At 48.7% G+C, this 16,581-nt stretch overlaps 1 protein-coding gene across 1 annotated transcript; it reads left to right on the forward strand.

Moving 5' to 3' along the window:
* The first annotated feature begins 969 nt into the window (after window positions 1-969).
* Window positions 970-10,584, forward strand: LOC125636714 (ecto-ADP-ribosyltransferase 5-like). Its single transcript, XM_048850279.2, has 5 exons — window positions 970-1,042; window positions 4,175-4,262; window positions 6,532-7,243; window positions 9,037-9,069; window positions 10,163-10,584. The coding sequence occupies exons 2-5, from the start codon at window positions 4,197-4,199 to the stop codon at window positions 10,267-10,269; spliced, it is 918 nt and encodes a 305-aa protein (XP_048706236.2). The 5' UTR covers window positions 970-1,042; window positions 4,175-4,196; the 3' UTR covers window positions 10,270-10,584.
* The last annotated feature ends 5,997 nt before the right edge of the window (window positions 10,585-16,581 follow it).

A 16,581-nucleotide genomic window follows, 5' to 3' on the forward strand; every position in this document is an offset into this window, starting at 1 on the left:
TGCAGGACCCTGCACTTATCCTTATTGAACCTCATCAGATTTCTTTTGGCCCAATCCTCCAATTTGTCTAGGTCCTTCTGTATCCTATCCCTCCCCTCCAGCGTATCTACCACTCCTCCCAGTTTAGTATCATCCAGCATCATTGGATCAGTATGGCTGAAGTCACCAGAGCTACAGCCATCGGCCCCCAGCAGAAGACCCAGTCACTGTGGGAGGTCACAAAAGGGCCACCATGTGGTGTAGGAGCTGCTGTTGCAGCAGCTGTTCCTGGACAGACAGTTCCCAGGTCAGCTGCTGTTGGGCATTATTTGTAACTGCTGCTGCTGGAGCTGGGGGGCGTGCTCTGCAATCCATTTCAAAGTATTCTCCGGATCCATAATGTTGAGGAAAAGCTTCCTTATATCTTTGGGGATGGTTATTTTTTCCCTCCCCTCATTCTCCACCTGCTCCCTTCTAGAATTCTAAATCATTTGCACTTTACTCAACCCAATCAAATCCAACCTCTTAGTACCAGTGTTTAAAACTTTATTAATGTGTTATTTCACTTGATTTCTAAGATAGCTGTTGCTCCAAAGAACTTCAGCATTTGGGGTCCTTTTTGTTTGGCTTTAACATCTGGGACGGGGAGGTAAAGCATCCTAGAACAGGAAGCACAGAGGATAAAATGGGGGTAGTTTTGTGGATACATTTGAAACAGCTGTTACTGAGAATACTCAGGAGCCCTTGGCCCTAGCTCACATTAACTTTTTGACTCTGTACAGGGCTGATCCAAAGCTCATTGAAATCAATAGGATTTTTCCATTCATTTCAGTGGGATTTAGATCAGGCCCTTATTTCTTTGAAAACAAACAAACAAAAACCAAACCAAGCCAAACAAACCCAAAGGTTAAATCTGAAAGTGAAAGTCCGCAGGACGGTTTCCTAGATAAATTCCAGCTGTTTCCTGTGTTATAAACATTGCAGATTAAGTTCTACAACTGCAGGACAACTCTTGCTTTCATCAACAGCCTGCCAGGAAATCAGACATACTTGGGAAAGTCAGGTATAGTAACATCATTAAATTCTTACTCTTCATTATCCTAATTACAGACACTTTTGCTGCATTCATCTCTAGACAACAGGTTGCACAGTGGTTTAGACAATGATACAAATCTGCCCGCAGTTATACCTGTCCAGTACCTATGGAACTGAGGGGGAGGGTGGGCCAGTGGATAAGGCAGCTGACTGGGAGTCAGAAGACCAAGGCTTTCCTCCCAGATCTGTCCCTGGCCTGCTGTGTGTGACAATGGGCAAGTTACTTTTTTTTCTCTTCCTTCTACCAACCTTTCTCTGCCTTAGATTGTAAGCTTTCTGGGATTGCCACAGCCCCCCTAAGTACAGCCCCTAGCACAACGTGGCCACAATCTGAATTGGGATCTGTTAGTGATGGTAAAATAGCATGCAGACCTGTATATTTGCCAGAGATACGACTCTTGGATTTTGTTTGCCTGTTTGATTTTTGATATTCATATGTGTGAACAAAGCTTCTACCTGGCCAGATGGGGTTTTTAGTACCATGAGAAAAGATAAGGAACAGAGTCAAAGTGTTGCTGGGTATGGTGGGAGTTTGATATGCACAACTCCTCTCCCAAGCCAAGGTCAAGCAACCAGTTGGGAGGGGCGAAGGGATTGGAGGAAGTATAAGAAACATTAAAAGCCACAGAAACAGTGACCCTGAAACACAGCCTCACTTCCTACCCCTCCCATGGGGTACAAAAGAGGTGGTACAGAAGCCCCCAGACTCACAACCCTCCAAAATGGAAGATGACCATAAATTGTAAGGGGTGGGATCAGGTGAGTGCACTAGAGGTATAATTAAGCCTGCTAAGAAAGAGGAGAGGGGACAGGGTCAGGAAAACCTTTACTGGTGTACAGAGCTGTGATTGCAAAAAGAAAAGGAGGACTTGTGGCACCTTAGAGACTAACCAATTTATTTGAGCATGAGCTTTCGTGAGCTACAGCTCAGAGCTGTAGCTCACGAAAGCTCATGCTCAAATAAATTGGTTAGTCTCTAAGGTGCCACAAGTCCTCCTTTTCTTTTTGCAAATACAGACTAACACGGCTGTTCCTCTGAGAGCTGTGATTGTGCTTGATTAACCCCAATAAACTTTGCATTGCCTGCACTTTGGACTCTGGCCTTCTGCTTTCTGTCTGCGTGACAAGAACCAAGAGAGTGTGAGGGGAAGCCCTAACAGGATTGCTGGGCCCTTTTGTTATGCAAATTGTAATATCAGAGGGTAGAATCTGGGGGGGCACACAGAATGAAAAGTCTAATATTTTCTGTTGAGTTGATGTTAGAGCTCTATTTTGTTATGAAATTATAAAAGGTTTTGGGACAGGGAGGGAAGCTACAGAAATATTTAAAACCCTCTGTAGTGAAAACGAATCCACTTACTGTGCCCACACCTACATCATAAAATACATTGATCGCAGTTATTTCCATAGAGTACAAACACCCTTGATTGTTCATTGTAAAGATCCCTCCTCTATTGGCACAACCAACAAGACAATCTGTTCATAACATCAGGCGAGCCTCCCAAGCAGAAAGCTGTTCATCTCTCCCCAGAGATTGCCAGGGCAGCTGATATCTATCCCTTTTAACCCTACCTAGCTCCTACTTTAACATAAGAACGGCCAGACTGGGTCAGACCAAAGGGCCATCTAGCCCAGTATGCTGTCTTCCGACAGTGGCCACTGCCAGGTGCCCCAGAGGGAATGAACAGAACAGGGAATCATCAAGTCATCCAAATCATAAAGTGATCCAATCATAAAGTGACTTTAGACACCTAAATCTCAAAATCAGGCCCCTCCTGGGTTCACAAAGCCCCTGCTCAGCTGCCCCTGAACCCTGTAGGTGCATAAAATCACTCAGCACCTAAATTTTTGCAGTAACCAATTCCCTAGGCTGCGATATTTCTGCCTCTGAGCATGTGCACTGCAACCCCATGCCAGCCCTGTTACCTGGGATCTTAAAACCCAAAGCAGCGGTGACTTAACTGTTTCACTCCAGGCGGTGTCAGGAATCAATCAATAGGAACACAGCGCTTCTGGCTGATGGAAGATTGATACAAACAAGTGTGCTCTTATCTAAAACTTTATCAATCTAAAACACAAAGCAAAATAAACTCTTCCCTGCCTTAGATAGCGGGAGGTATCAGTTAAATATTTAAGCTAAACTCATTAACTTTTACTCAGACCCATCTAGGCCTGACTCCCTGTCCCTGCACCTATGTTTTCTCCTTGGGACGGGGATCTTTAACTTTTAACTGTGCTTTGAGCACCCACTTGGGGCTCAGCAAATTCATCAGCCCTGATTTGCTTAGGATTTGCTCGGGCTGGGCACATGACCATTATTAATCTTGCCACTAAGTACATATTTCACTGAAGAATGGACAGTTTTCAGTAACACAGAAGACAATCCCACCAGGTATTCCCACTGGTGTGGGAATTCTACAGTGGTTCACAGTCATGCTGGAAGGGCATAATGCATGGGGTCCCACAGGAATCAGTTCTGGGTCCAGTTCTATTCATGTGCATGGAGATAAAGGGACTTGGTGAGTTGTGTGCTGGTCTGTTTGTCTCCGGTGGGTCATGTGGCTGGGGTTTGGGTCCCTGACCAGGCCAGGTGACAGAGGTCTCTGTACCTCTGAGAGGGCCATGTGGCTCTGACCCTTGGGCCTAGGATCAGCCCTGGTGTTTGACGTCTGAGTCGTCGATCACCGCGTTAGCCACGGGGCAGAACTAAGCAGCGAGGCACACAGTGAATAAGGTAGCTGCCGAGCAAACACTTGACCAGGCACTTGGGTGAGGCACTGAACTATTCAGTTATAACGTTATTTTAGCCCCATTCTCTAGGATATGATCGACAGACCTGCCTGGCCTGTTGGGATCTGTGTACTGTGAAGCAGTTTAACAGCACTTTTGGGTAAACACAGCAGCACAAGGTACAGTATTTCCACCCCCCAGAATCCTTTAGAAAGTGAAATCAGGATTTCCCCACAACTACTGCCCACCCCTCCAGCGGAGAACTGTATTTCAGGGTCAAACTGAATGTGGTGAATGTGGAGGATGTTTGGGTTTGGTGTGTTCTTTCCCCCCACATTGCCACTGACGTTCCTGATGGATTCTCCTACAGCCGCACCGGGGAAGTTGGAACAATGCTGAGGCCTCTGCTGATCCCCTTGACATACTTCTGTCTTCACACCTGGCTGGCAATCCCTCAGGTAAGCTCTTGAGCTTTGCCTGGGAAGCACTCTGTGTTTTCTCGTGTTTCTGCTCAAGGCTATGCAGGCAGCAACACTGCCTTAGACCCATAGATGTGTAGGGTTGGGAGGGACCGTGAGAGGTCATCCGGTGCAGCCTTGTGGGCTGAGGCAGGACCAAGTGCACCGAGACCAGCCCGGAAAGGTGTTTGTCTAATCAGGGCCCCACAACCCCTTCCGCAGTGGCTGGTAGGGGAACCCCGGCCCTCCCACAAAACTGGGTTCCAGTCCAGGGACCCTCTGAGCAGCAGCCAAGGTCTGTTCCGTCCGACTCCTTGCTGCTGCCTCCCTGGATATCTTCCTACCACAGCCCTTTTCCAGCCCGCACAGCCTCCCCCGGCTCACCCTTCGTTCAGGGCCGGGCTCGTAGGGCTCCCCTGTCGAATCCCCCAACACAATCCCAAACCAAAAGAACAAAATTAAACCAATTTCTGCCTGGCTTGGGCTTCCTCCTCACCCTGCAGCAGTCTCCCTGTTCCCCTCAGGTCTCTCCACTCTTTACTGCCGGGAGAGGGACTGCCGAGGTCTTCCCCCTCTCTGCAGCCCCTCAAACTCCAGCCCAAATGCCCGCTAGGCTTTACCAACACTGCCTCCGGCTTCCTCCTGACCTGAGGCAACTCACCTCTGGCCGCAGGCTTCACTGCCCCCAGCCTCCCAGGCCTCCTCCTGGCTCTGGGCTCTCCAGTTCTGGCTACAGGCCTCTCTCTCCTCCTTTAGCCCAAAAGGGGACATCCCCAGGCAGGTTTGACCACCACCTGTGCATAGCACCCCCACGGGTGCCACCCTATAGCCTAAAGAGCTCCTGTTAACACCTGGTTAACCAGTGTGGGGTTAAAAGAACCCACCACAACAGTGTTGCCGTCCTCCATGCACGTTCGAGGGTTGAATCCTGGATGGAACCATCCCACAGGCACCGTCAGGCCTGGAGGCAGCCCACTGAGGTAAATGGGGGTGGTTTCCAGATATTCCATTGGGAATGGATTGGGATCTCAGTCCCTCCTAGCCCCTTCCCATGCCTCTTGTTCCCCAGGCTTTGTCTTCCCAATTAATGTATCCCTTCCTGCCTTTCTTCCCAACCTCCCCCTCCCCACACTATATCTATTACACTAACAAAGTCCCCAGTACACTAAAAATGAATCTGTTATGATTACAGGGCTTGCTGGTCCTCGCGTGTGCCACCCCCACCAAAAAAAAATCATGGAGCCAACATAACATTTGCCAAGCAACACACTGAGTATTCTGCCTATATGCTCCCCCCCTTCCATCTGTCTTGTCTGTTTAGAGGTAAGCCCCTAATGGCAGAGACCATCTCTCAGTGTGTTTGTACACGGCTGAGCACAACGGGGCCCCAATCCTGGGTGTGACCTCTAGGTGCTATTGTAACACAAATGCTAATGTGACCATGTCATAAATATAAAGGGAAGGGTAAACCCCTTTAAAATCCCTCCTGGCCAGAGGAAAAATCCTCTCACCTGTAAAGGGTTAAGAAGCTAAAGGTAACCTCGCTGGCACCTGACCAAAATGACCAATGAGGAGACAAGATACTTTCAAAAGCTGGCAGGAGGGAGAGAAACAAAGGGTCTGTGTCTGTCTGTGTGTTGCTTTTGCCGGAGACAGAACAGGAATGGAGTCTTAGAACTTTTAGTAAGTAATCTAGCTAGGTATGTGTTAGATTATGATTTCTTTAAATGGCTGAGAAAAGAGCTGTGCTGAATAGAATGACTATTCCTGTCTGTGTGTCTTTTTTGTAACTTAAGGTTTTGCCTAGAGGGATTCTCTATGTTTTGAATCTAATTACCCTGTAAGGTATCTACTATCCTGATTTTACAGAGGTGATTTCTTTTTACTTCTATTAAAAGTCTTCTTTTAAGAAAACTGAATACTTTTTCATTGTTCTAAGATCCAAGGGTTTGGGTCTGTGGTCACCTATGCAAATTGGTGAGGATTTTTACCAAACCTTCCCCAGGAAGTGGGGTGCAAGGGTTGGGAGGATTCTGGGGGGGGAAAGACGTGTCCAAACCACATTTCCCAGTAAACCCAGATAAAGTTTGGTGGTGGCAGTGGAAATCCAAGGGCAAAGGGTAAAATTAATTTGTACCTTAGGGAAGTTTTAACCTAAGCTGGTAAAAGTAAGCTTAGGAGGTTTTTATGTAGGTCCCCACATCTGTACCCTAGAGTTCAGAGTGGGGAAGGAACCTTGACAGACCGTATGTTTCCTTTATTCTCCCAGGCAAAATGTCAGGTGGAGCTGAGCATGATGGATGACGCTCTTGATGACCAATATCTAGGATGTGCTGAAAAAATGGATGAAATTGCAACTGAACTGCTAGAGAACGAAACGGCCACGTCCTCGCTGTTTAGGACAGTGTGGGAAAAGTCAAAACTAAAATGGGATCTTGTAAAGAGAGAGATTTCTCTGCCCCCAGACTTTAAGGATGAGTTTGGAAGAGCCTTAGTAGCCTATACAGACAACACCACTGAAAACAGCATCATAACTTTTTCAACCATATTTAATGATGCAGTGAGTGGGACTAAGAGATCTCGAGCAGATTACATGGCCCATTTCCAGTTCAAAGCCTTTCATTATTATTTGACAAGAGCTTTGCAGCTCTTACGAGGGAGGTGTGATGTGACGTATAACATGACGCTGTACCGGGGCACTAAGTCTCAGTACAACGGATCAGGTCTCATCAGGTTTGGATACTTTGCCTCTTCATCTGTTAATAAACAAGAGGCTGAGACATTTGGCACGGACACGCTCTTCACCATCCACACGTGCTTTGGAGTGAAGATCTGGACCATCTCATACAGTCCTTCCCAAGAAGAAGTGTTAATCCCAGTCCATGAGATATTCAGTGTGTCCCTAGGAAAAGAGAACAACAACTTTGTCCTCCGGAGCACAAACCGGACCTGCAGCCATTTTAACTGTGCATACCTGGGTGGTGAGTACTGGGCTGAACACGAGAAATATTTGTGTGGGGCTTTTTGCTGTGGTGAATTTGAAAACCCCATTTCAGGGAGAGCTGATAAGAGTGATGCTGACTTGCTACCAGGGCTGGGGGAGACAGGCTGCCACGACACTTGCTGCTAGAGAGGGCTCGGGTGGGTGGACACTGGGTCCCAATCGCTCCCTGAGGAAAGAAGGTGCCTAGACATCATGGTGATGGGAGCACTAGGAAGACAGGTGAAGGCCCCAAACCACTGTGAGTCTTCAACACACACACATGCCCCGTACAGAGTCCACAGGAGCCCTGGCAGAGCAGCTGTGGCTCCTCAGACACGGCACCGCAAATCCACAGGCTGTGGAAAAGGGAACAGGCAGGTAGCCTAGTGTGCAGATGGCACATTATTTGGGGCGGTCAGGATTAGGGACGACGGTGAGGAACTTCAGAGAGATCAACCAAGTTGGGTGAACGGGCATCACAACATCAGGTGAAATTCACAGACACACATTCAAGGTAATGCACATTGTGAGGGATAATTTCACTACGTTGTTAATGAGCTGTATCAACTCAGACAGAGACTGGGACATCATTATGGAGACTTCAGTGCAAATCTCAATGAAAACCTCTGTTCAATGTGCTGCAAAGTCTATAAAGCAAACAAAACGTTAGCATGCGTCTGGAATGATGGGATGGAGAATATGAAAATTTAGTTTTTTTGTTTGTTTTTTTTTAATAGTCATGGACAAGTCACAGGCAATAATAAAAAATTCACAGCCTCATGACCTGTCCATGACTCATACTATATACCCCAGACTAAATCTTGGATGTTCTTGGGGGCTCTGGGGCGCCCACTGGTGCTCAGGGTGGGGAGAAGGGTGCAGCCCAGGACAGTTGCTGCTTCTGCTGGTGGGGGGCGTCCCCACGTCCTGGGACCACTGCCGTGCGGGAAGCACAGTGTGGCTGGCACCAGAGCCTCCTGCGCTGCTCGGGTGGCCCTGGGGTCAGTCGCACCTAGGAGGTGTGGAATTCACAGAATCCGTGACTTCCATGACCTCTGGGACAGACTCCCTGCCTTAATTATAACACTATTATATGAACCAGGAAAGAGTGCCCCATTGAGATACTAGTTTTGGTTCTGATCACATAGCTCTAAAAGATTTGTTAGTGGGGTGGAGAAAGTTCAGTGACAAGGGATGAAAGTGATCAGAGGTCTGGAGAGGTTTCTACTGGAGAGACTGGGATGATTGAGCTAAGAGAAAAGACATATAAAGAAACATGATGGAGATATACAAAATAATAAATGAGACACAGGAAATGGCAGCGTATAATTTACTACTTTCTCATAAAACAAGAATAAACTGAAGGCAACATATTTTAACTAGTAAAACTGTATGCCCTGTTATATAAAATGCAGGGTTAACTTGTGGAACTCATTGCCATAATGTTGCCATGACTCCAAAAGCTCAGTAGAATTAAAAAAAAAGTAGTAGCTATTTAGACAGTTAGGATAAACTAATTATTTTTAGAAGAGCAATAAACCCTTAGGCCTGAGGACAAAAGGCAGTCACTAACTGCCAGGGTTGGGGAAGAAATTTCCTCTGTGTATGTTATTCCCCTCCACAGTTTCTTGCAGCTTCCCAATACAGCTGGGCCTCATCTCAATCAGGGACAGGATACCAGGCTAGATCCAGTCCGACGGTTCCTATGTTTCTTTGGAAATAGTAGAATGCAGTGGAAAATTCTACCTGGGCAGATCCCATCTCATTGACCCTCTCCATTTTGTACCGTAGGAAAGAGGACCGAAACATGTGTTTACAATTCTGGTAAGAAAGAACATTTATTTTCAAAAGAATAAAAAGAAAACTCGCCCTCTGTATTGAAGTGCAGAGCACAGAGCAACCCCACCAGGCAAACATGTCACATGAAACCAATTGAGAAATAAGTGGGGTTAACTGTGTGTTCTGTCTATTTATCCAGGTTCTTGTAGGGAGCTCATGACTAGTATCTGAGTACCTTCACATCTGACTCAATTACATGCACAGTTAATTTCAGAAAATAAATGTAAGGAGAATAACCCCTTAGAGCACTAATGATTCAACTTCATTGTTCTGAACTAAAGGCTGAACACACATCCCCTCACCCAACACCACAAGTGTGTCTATCTCTCTCCTCTCATAACTAGACCCATTCTGTCCAGTGGGGCGACATCCTCCCAAAGGACGAAACAGGACCATTTTACCAGAGCTCGGAAAAATCTCAACAAAATATTTTCTCATTGGAATTTGACAATTTGTCAAACTCTAAACCTTTTGCAGAGATGGTTTGATTTTGACACTGTTCTGTTAGAACGTTGCCTGGGTTCTGGCCAGCTCACCCGCCTGGCTCCTTGGCAGCTTGGCTGGCAGGCTACCTAGGAGTCATTGACCCCAGGACTTCCAGTGCCCCCGACTCTGGGACAGCCTGCTTGGTGGACTGTCCCAGAGCTGATGCTCCCTTCCCTTGTGTGGAGAATTTCAAGATTTGGGGGTTTTTATTCCATGTCAGAACAAAAGCAAATTTTGAAATATCAAAATCTTCCATGAAATGGAATGACCCTTCTCTGCCCAGCTCTACATTTTCCCTAAAGCCAATTAAAAAAAGAAACAAATGGGGTTACTGGTGTCTGCAGCCAGTGTTTCATAGACTTATGTCTTCATTATTCATAACTGGTCTGGAATACACTTGTGGCAGACAAGCTCCAAATCAGAGCCTCTGGGACTGGCTTGGGTGAAACGTGCTCACTAATGATTGATACCAAAGGAACAAGCAGGCTGAGGAGGAGGAAGCAGCTGTGTCCAGCTTTAAGGATCTCTGTCTGTATGAAATAATTTCCTGTCAATTCTTTGATCCGCTTTATCCGCTTTTTCCTATTAACAGCTACCAGAAGAGGCCTGGCCTTCCGCAGTGAGCTGAGCCCTTCACTGTTTGGAGGATCCGTCATCCTGGTCCACGTTGCTGCTCTGAAGCTGTTTGCTGGTTTCTAAATTGTCCTATTTGTGTCACTCACTTCTTTCCCTCTAGCACAAATCATGGTGATGGGACTTGCCAGATCCAAAGCCATCCTGCTATTCTGCCCGCATTCCAAAGGGAAACCAGGAACATGGAGGGAGTGTCACTGGTACCTGCTTGGGCAAGATTTGATTATACATTACCGATGAGTAGATCAAAATGAAAGCTCAGTTCTATTCCAGGTGGGATTTGTTTTACAATGGTAGCGCTATAAAGTGGTACCTGTTATATAAATAATTACTTGTATTCCTGTCATGCTAGCACTTTGTACTGACTTTTGATGACTTCAGTAAAAGACTAAGGAATGAACTAAGTCAAAGTATTTTCATTACTACAGTAGATAGGTTTAGTATGTGTCTCGGCAAGGTGAATCTATAACAGGACGGTTTGTGGGGTCCCTTGTCTATATCTCTCAGTCACTTTCATATCTAATTTGCTCAGAAGATGATATTTTTAACTGGTGAAATCAAAGGTCCAATTCTGAGTTAGTTTACCCACCTGCGTGCACACTGACTGTACTGGGATTGCATGGGGTCTAATCAGTAACATCATAGGTAGTCCTGGCCACTACCATGGCAGCTGACGTATTCCAGCAAGGGGCAGGGCGTGGTATATGGATATTCTGAATAGCCAGATTGGGCCATCAGGAGGACACTGGAACTGGACACAGTTGTGATGGGATCCCTGGGGCGCAGCCTGGGACTGTGGGACCACTGTGCCCCCCTGAACTCTCTCCAGCCTGGGCTGTCTCTCACAATGACTTGCGAGTGACAAGCAGCAAACCCCTCCAGGTGCTGTGATCACTCAGCGGAGCCCCACGCCCAGCTCGACGGCATGAATGCTCCCAGAGCCATTCATGAATCACACAGAGAAGGGCACCGGACAAATCCCCCCAGCTCCCAGCCTTCTACCCCAGGAAGATACTGTCTTGCCTTGCTCAAGATGGGCAGTGCAAATTTATTAATTGGTTCACCACCTCAACAATGGAAAGTGGACTTAGACCAGCCTTTGTCAAACCTCAGCACATTTGCCACACACTTCAGGCAAACTCACTGGTAAAGATAAACAGCTAAACAAATGTATTGACTACAAAGATAGATTTTAAGTGACTATAAGAGTTAAGCAAAAAGTCAGAGTTAGTTACCAAAAGAAAAAAGCGCACACAGTCTAAACTCTCAACCCGATTAGATTGGCAACAGCTAGACTAAACAGTTTCTCACCCAACTGGATATTGCCATCCTTAATAACATAGGCACCAACTTTCAAAAGTGGGGGGGGGGTGAGGAGGGGGCTAAACCCCCAGCTCTGCACCAGGCCCCACCTCCTCTCACCCCCTTCCTCCAAGACCCTACTCTCACCCCACCTCTTTCTGCCCCTGCTCCACCCCCGGCCCACCCCTTCCTGCCCAGTTCCGCTCCCCCTCCCCCAAGCGCACCATGTCTTTGCTCCTCCCCCCTCAGAGCCTCCCGACTTCCACAAAACAGCTGATCACAGGAGGCAGGGGGGAGGTGCTGATCAGCAGGGCCCGCTAGCGGGTGGGAGGCACTGGAGGGGAAGCTGATAGGAGGGCTGCCGGCAGGTGCTCAGCACCCACTAATTTTTCCCTGTGGGTGCTCCAGCCCTGGAGAACCCACAGAGTTGGCACCAGTACTTAATATACAGGTTTGTCCCTTAAAGTCCAGGCCACTTTACCAGGGGCTGGGGGGAAACCAGGCCCACCCTCTACTCCAGGTCCAAGCCCAGGGACCCTATAGATAGCAGCCAACTGTAACGTCCCTTTAAATAAACGGTCTTGCTGCTATAATTCCCTGGGCCGCTTCCCCATGGCTCCCGCACATTCTTCACCCTTATCTCAGGGCCTTGTCCTTCCAGAGTCCCAGCAACCAGCCTGGAGCACCACCCAGCTCTAGCAAGGAAACTGAAGTCCTGCTAAGCTAACCCTGCAGCTCTTCTTATACTGACCTGCTGGGCCCTGATTGGCTGCCTCCCACACAGCCGCTCTAGGCAGCTTGGAGGACCGACCTACTGCTCTTTTCTGGGGTGGGGTGTGGCAGGGGCACAAGGCCTCCAGCAGGGGGTCTCAGGGTCTAGTCCACCCCATCAGAGTGTAACCCAGCATTTTTCAAAGTTCAGGTCACGACCCACTACTGGGTCGTGGTATTTAAGGCCCTGGGTTGCTCTGGTCAGCACCGCTGACTGGGACATTAAAAGTCCTGACGATGGTGCTGTCCAGCTAAGGCAAGCTACTGCCTACCTGCTCCGACACTGCGCTGTGCTCTGGAAGCAGCCAGCAGAGGGTCTGACTTCTAGGCTGGGAGGCTACAGGACTCCGTGCACTCCCCCCATCCCGAGAACCGCCTCCGCATTCCCATTGGCAATGGGAGCTTGGAGGGTGGTGCCTGCAGGCAAGAGCCGCGGGGAGCCTCTTGTGTACCTCCACCTAGGAGCTGGACCTGCTGCTGTCAATTGTCTGCCATTGCTTTCACAGAGGGAGGGAGGGGTGCCTGACGACGTGTACCCAAAACCACCCGCAACAATGTTTTTGCCCCATCAGGCATTGGGAGCTTAACCCAGAATTCCAATGGGCAGCAGAGACTGTGGGATAGCTACCCATAGTGCACCACTCTGTAAGTTGATGCGAGCCACGGTAGTGAGGACTCACTCCACTGGCTTAATGTGCTTAGTGTGGACATACGCAATTGACTGTATAAAATCGGTTTCTAAAAATCGACTTCTATAAAATTGACCTAATTTCACAGTATAGACATACCCTAAGAAAGAACTATAGCACCAGCTAGTGGAAGACTCTATGAACACATGGGAGGGAGAGCTCAGTGGTTTGAGCGTTGGCCTGCTAAACCCAGGGTTGTGAGTTCAATCCTTGAGGGGGCCATTTAGGGAGCTAGGGCAAAAACTGGGGATTGGTCCTGCTTTGAGCCCCCTAGGGGGTTGGACTAGATGACCTCCTGAGGTCCCTTCCAACCCTGATATTCTGTGTACGGCAGCCTTGCAAAACTACCATGAAAACTTATCAAGCCAAGCCCAAGACATTCACTTGTCCACCCTTTATCATTAAGAAACTAATGAGAACCCACTAGCCCCATCAGAAAGAAAGTTTCCTTGCCCAAGACATGAAGAATTTCTCAAGGCTGGTTAAATTCCCCAGTCCAATTGTAAGCAGGGGAATAGTCCCGCTATTGTGGGGAACTTTCCTGGTTTCTGCACTACCCCGGTGAAGCGGACTAGCGAAAGGACCCGAGTCCTCGCTCCCACTTCCTTTACCCAGTGGCCTCCCTGCCCTTGAGGACTCCCCTTCCACTCTCCTGTCTGGCAGAGACCTCGTAACCCCAAAAAGGCTGGGCCCAGGATTCCTGGGGGGACTCGACCCCCAACTCTGCTGCGGTCACCTAGGACAGGGGCTAGAGTGTCCCCACTCCGGGATACTCTCTCTGCACTGGGCACTTCTCTGACCCACTGACCATTACATACAAGTTAAAGCAAATACAAGTTATTTAATCAACAATTAATTTTAAAAAGAATAAGGAATAATGGGAAAGGTGAAAGGAAACACATCACCCCGCTCTGTGGCAGGGAACATCACAAACAGTGTCTCTGGAACGTCAGGGCAGTTCACAGTCTGTTCCTTGTAAGTCCCAGGCCTCCTGCTCAGGCCCTGGCTGTGCTGCAGGGATGCTGTGGGTTGGACACTCGCTCTGGTGGTGGCCACACGCTCTCAGGCTCTCAGTGGTAGGACCCTTCTTCCCGGAGTCACCTCCGCCCTGTCGGGGTTACGATCCACGCCTGGCCTGCAGAGCCCCTTGGCTGAGGCGTCACCCTGTGCTGGGCCTGCTGCCCAGGGTCCCCCTCGGTCTCCCCAGCTGCTCACAGCACCCAGCTCCGGACTGCTCCAGCCCCAGCTGCATCACTCGGTCTCTGCACTGCTGCTGGTCTGCCTCCAGCTCCCTGGGCTGCTTCTCTGGCCCCTCTGGCTCTGGTTGCTGCAGCTCTACTCCCAGGACAGGTCTGCTCTGCAGGCTGCTTCTGTGACTCTGCTCCCAGCACTGACCTGCTTCCTGGGCTGCTTCTCTGGCCCCTCTGGCTCTGGTTGCTGCTCCCAGGACAGGTCTGCTCTCTCTGGGCTGTGCCTCTGGCTTTGGGGCTGCAGCTCTGCTCCCAGGACAGGGGCTGCTCTCTCTGGATCTGGCCCAGCTCTGCTCCCCAGCTCAGCTCAGGCCCCTGCTTTCTCCTTAGCTTGGCCCCACTCTGTCTGACCCAGGTAATTCCAGCTCACACGGAGGACGGGACCTCCCTGGCCTCCTGACTCCCTGATTAGCCTGCCCGTCCTGTCATTCAGGCTGACCTAGAGCATTGGCCTCTCCCCATTGTTCCTGGAGACTATCAGTCTCAGGGTCCTGGTTTCCCATAGACCCTTCCCCTTTTAGTACTGGGAGCTAGCCAACTAAAACACCCCCACTGACTGTTAGTAAGGGGGCAACAGTCCCCTTACACAATGGAAGGAACAGTGTTGTTTAAGATAGGAAAGCCCTTGGGCCAGCAGCATAAAGTGATGGGTTTCACAGTACGAAGACAGATTGTTGGGGGATTCCAGGGAAGAGCCTTCTGAGTCCCAGCCCTGAAGTTGGGTGAACCTAGAGAGTCTGTGGGGAGAAGGACTGGAAAAGGGCTGTGGCAGGAAGAAGTCCATGAAGGCAGCAGCAAGGAGTCTGACAGGACAGACCTTGGCTGCTGGTTATAGGGTCTGTGGACTGGAACCCAGTTTAGTAGGAGGCCCTGGGTTCCCCTACCAGGCACTGGGGTAGTGGCATGGGGCCCAGAGAAGGGAATAAGGCCAACTGAGCACCCTGAGGGAAATGTACGAAGATAATGGGGCCCAGAATCGGGGCCAAAGAGGTTTTGTGAGGACATTAGACTTTTATTAGTTGGACTTTGTTATCCTGTGTGGAAGTCCTCACTCTGCGTTTGTCAGCAACATCAGAGACCCTTTTTATTCTCAAGCAATTGCAAAGGGGAGAGTGCGCACGGACAGGGATTCCCCCTTCCTAGGCAGGTCTCCGCCAGATAAATAGTTAGGGCAAGCATTTATACCTTTTGTTACATACAATAATGATCAACTGCTGCATCTAGAATCATAGAATATCAGGGTTGGAAGGGACCTCAGGAGGTCATCTAGTCCAACCCCCTGCTCAAAGCAGGACCAATCCCCAATTTTTGCCCCCGATCCCTAAATGGCCCTCTCAAGGATTGAACTCACAACCCTGGGTTTAGCAGGCCAATGCTCAAACCACTGAGCTATCCCTCCCCCCATAAAGTTTATACATATTCCTTCCTGATATCTTACTTTTCTCAGCAGTTCCTGCTACAGTCTGCATTCCATTCTTATCTAACACAAGGTCAAAACAGCATCTCTTACAGTTTTCCCACTCGCTTCCCACTCGCCCAGGCCCTGCCTTAAAGTCTCGCGTTATTAGAGTTAGAGTTAGCCTGACTCTTGCTCTATTCCTAAGAAAACTAAGATGTCTGCGTCCAAATTCCCTTTATCCCCCCGGGACAATGGAACATTCCATCAGGTGGCACACTGCTGAGAATCCCTGCTGGAGAGGAGCCGACGGTTTATCATGAAAATGCCAAGAGATCTTTAAGTGCAGCGTAGGTGCCCAACGCAGTTAGTCGTTCGTTGGCTGGAAGCACTTGGCATTTCTCTCCAAGAATCTGGCTCTATTTTTAAAGTCTGACCCATCAACTAGATTGTGCTAATTCCAATATTCCTCGATTGTAACCCCATTGACTTGCAGTGCCGTGTCTAGGCAGGGTGAGCTCCCATGGCCAGGCTCACCAGAGTTTGTCCCTGGAGAGCTCAGACTGAGGCTGAACATCCCACCAGATTGCAGTTACCTGAAACGTTCTGCTTGTGTTTCAGCCAAGAGGACCCAACAAGATTGGGGTAGCTCTGGTAAGAACCTATTTGTTGGCGTTAATTGATTTGTGAAGCATCGTTCTCATGCATGGGAGTTCTGAGCATGCAATCCCAGGACAGTCAGTGGGCATGCAGGTGGGTAAACTAGCCCAGCATTGGGCCCCTGAGCTCTCCAGTTAGAAATATAATCTTCTGAGCAAATTTGATATGAAAGTGACTGAGAGATATAGACATGGGACCCCACAAACTGCGCTGTTACAGTTTCACCTGGTTGAGACCCAGATTAAATCTGTCAAAAGTATTCATGAAAATACTCCGACTTAGTTCATTTCTGAAAAGTCTTTTACTGAAG

Source organism: Caretta caretta, chromosome 1, assembly GCF_965140235.1.
Source record: "Caretta caretta isolate rCarCar2 chromosome 1, rCarCar1.hap1, whole genome shotgun sequence".
NCBI lineage: Eukaryota > Metazoa > Chordata > Testudines > Cheloniidae > Caretta > Caretta caretta.

Excerpts from the sequence above, each read along its gene's own strand:
- LOC125636714 (XM_048850279.2), top strand. The coding sequence starts at position 4,197 with ATGCTGAGGCCTCTGCTGATCCCCTTGACATACTTCTGTCTTCACACC. Across the intron at positions 4,263-6,531 it reads CCTGGCTGGCAATCCCTCAG|GCAAAATGTCAGGTGGAGCT; the intron begins GTAAGCTCTTGA and ends TTATTCTCCCAG. Across the intron at positions 7,244-9,036 it reads TAACTGTGCATACCTGGGTG|GAAAGAGGACCGAAACATGT; the intron begins GTGAGTACTGGG and ends TTTGTACCGTAG.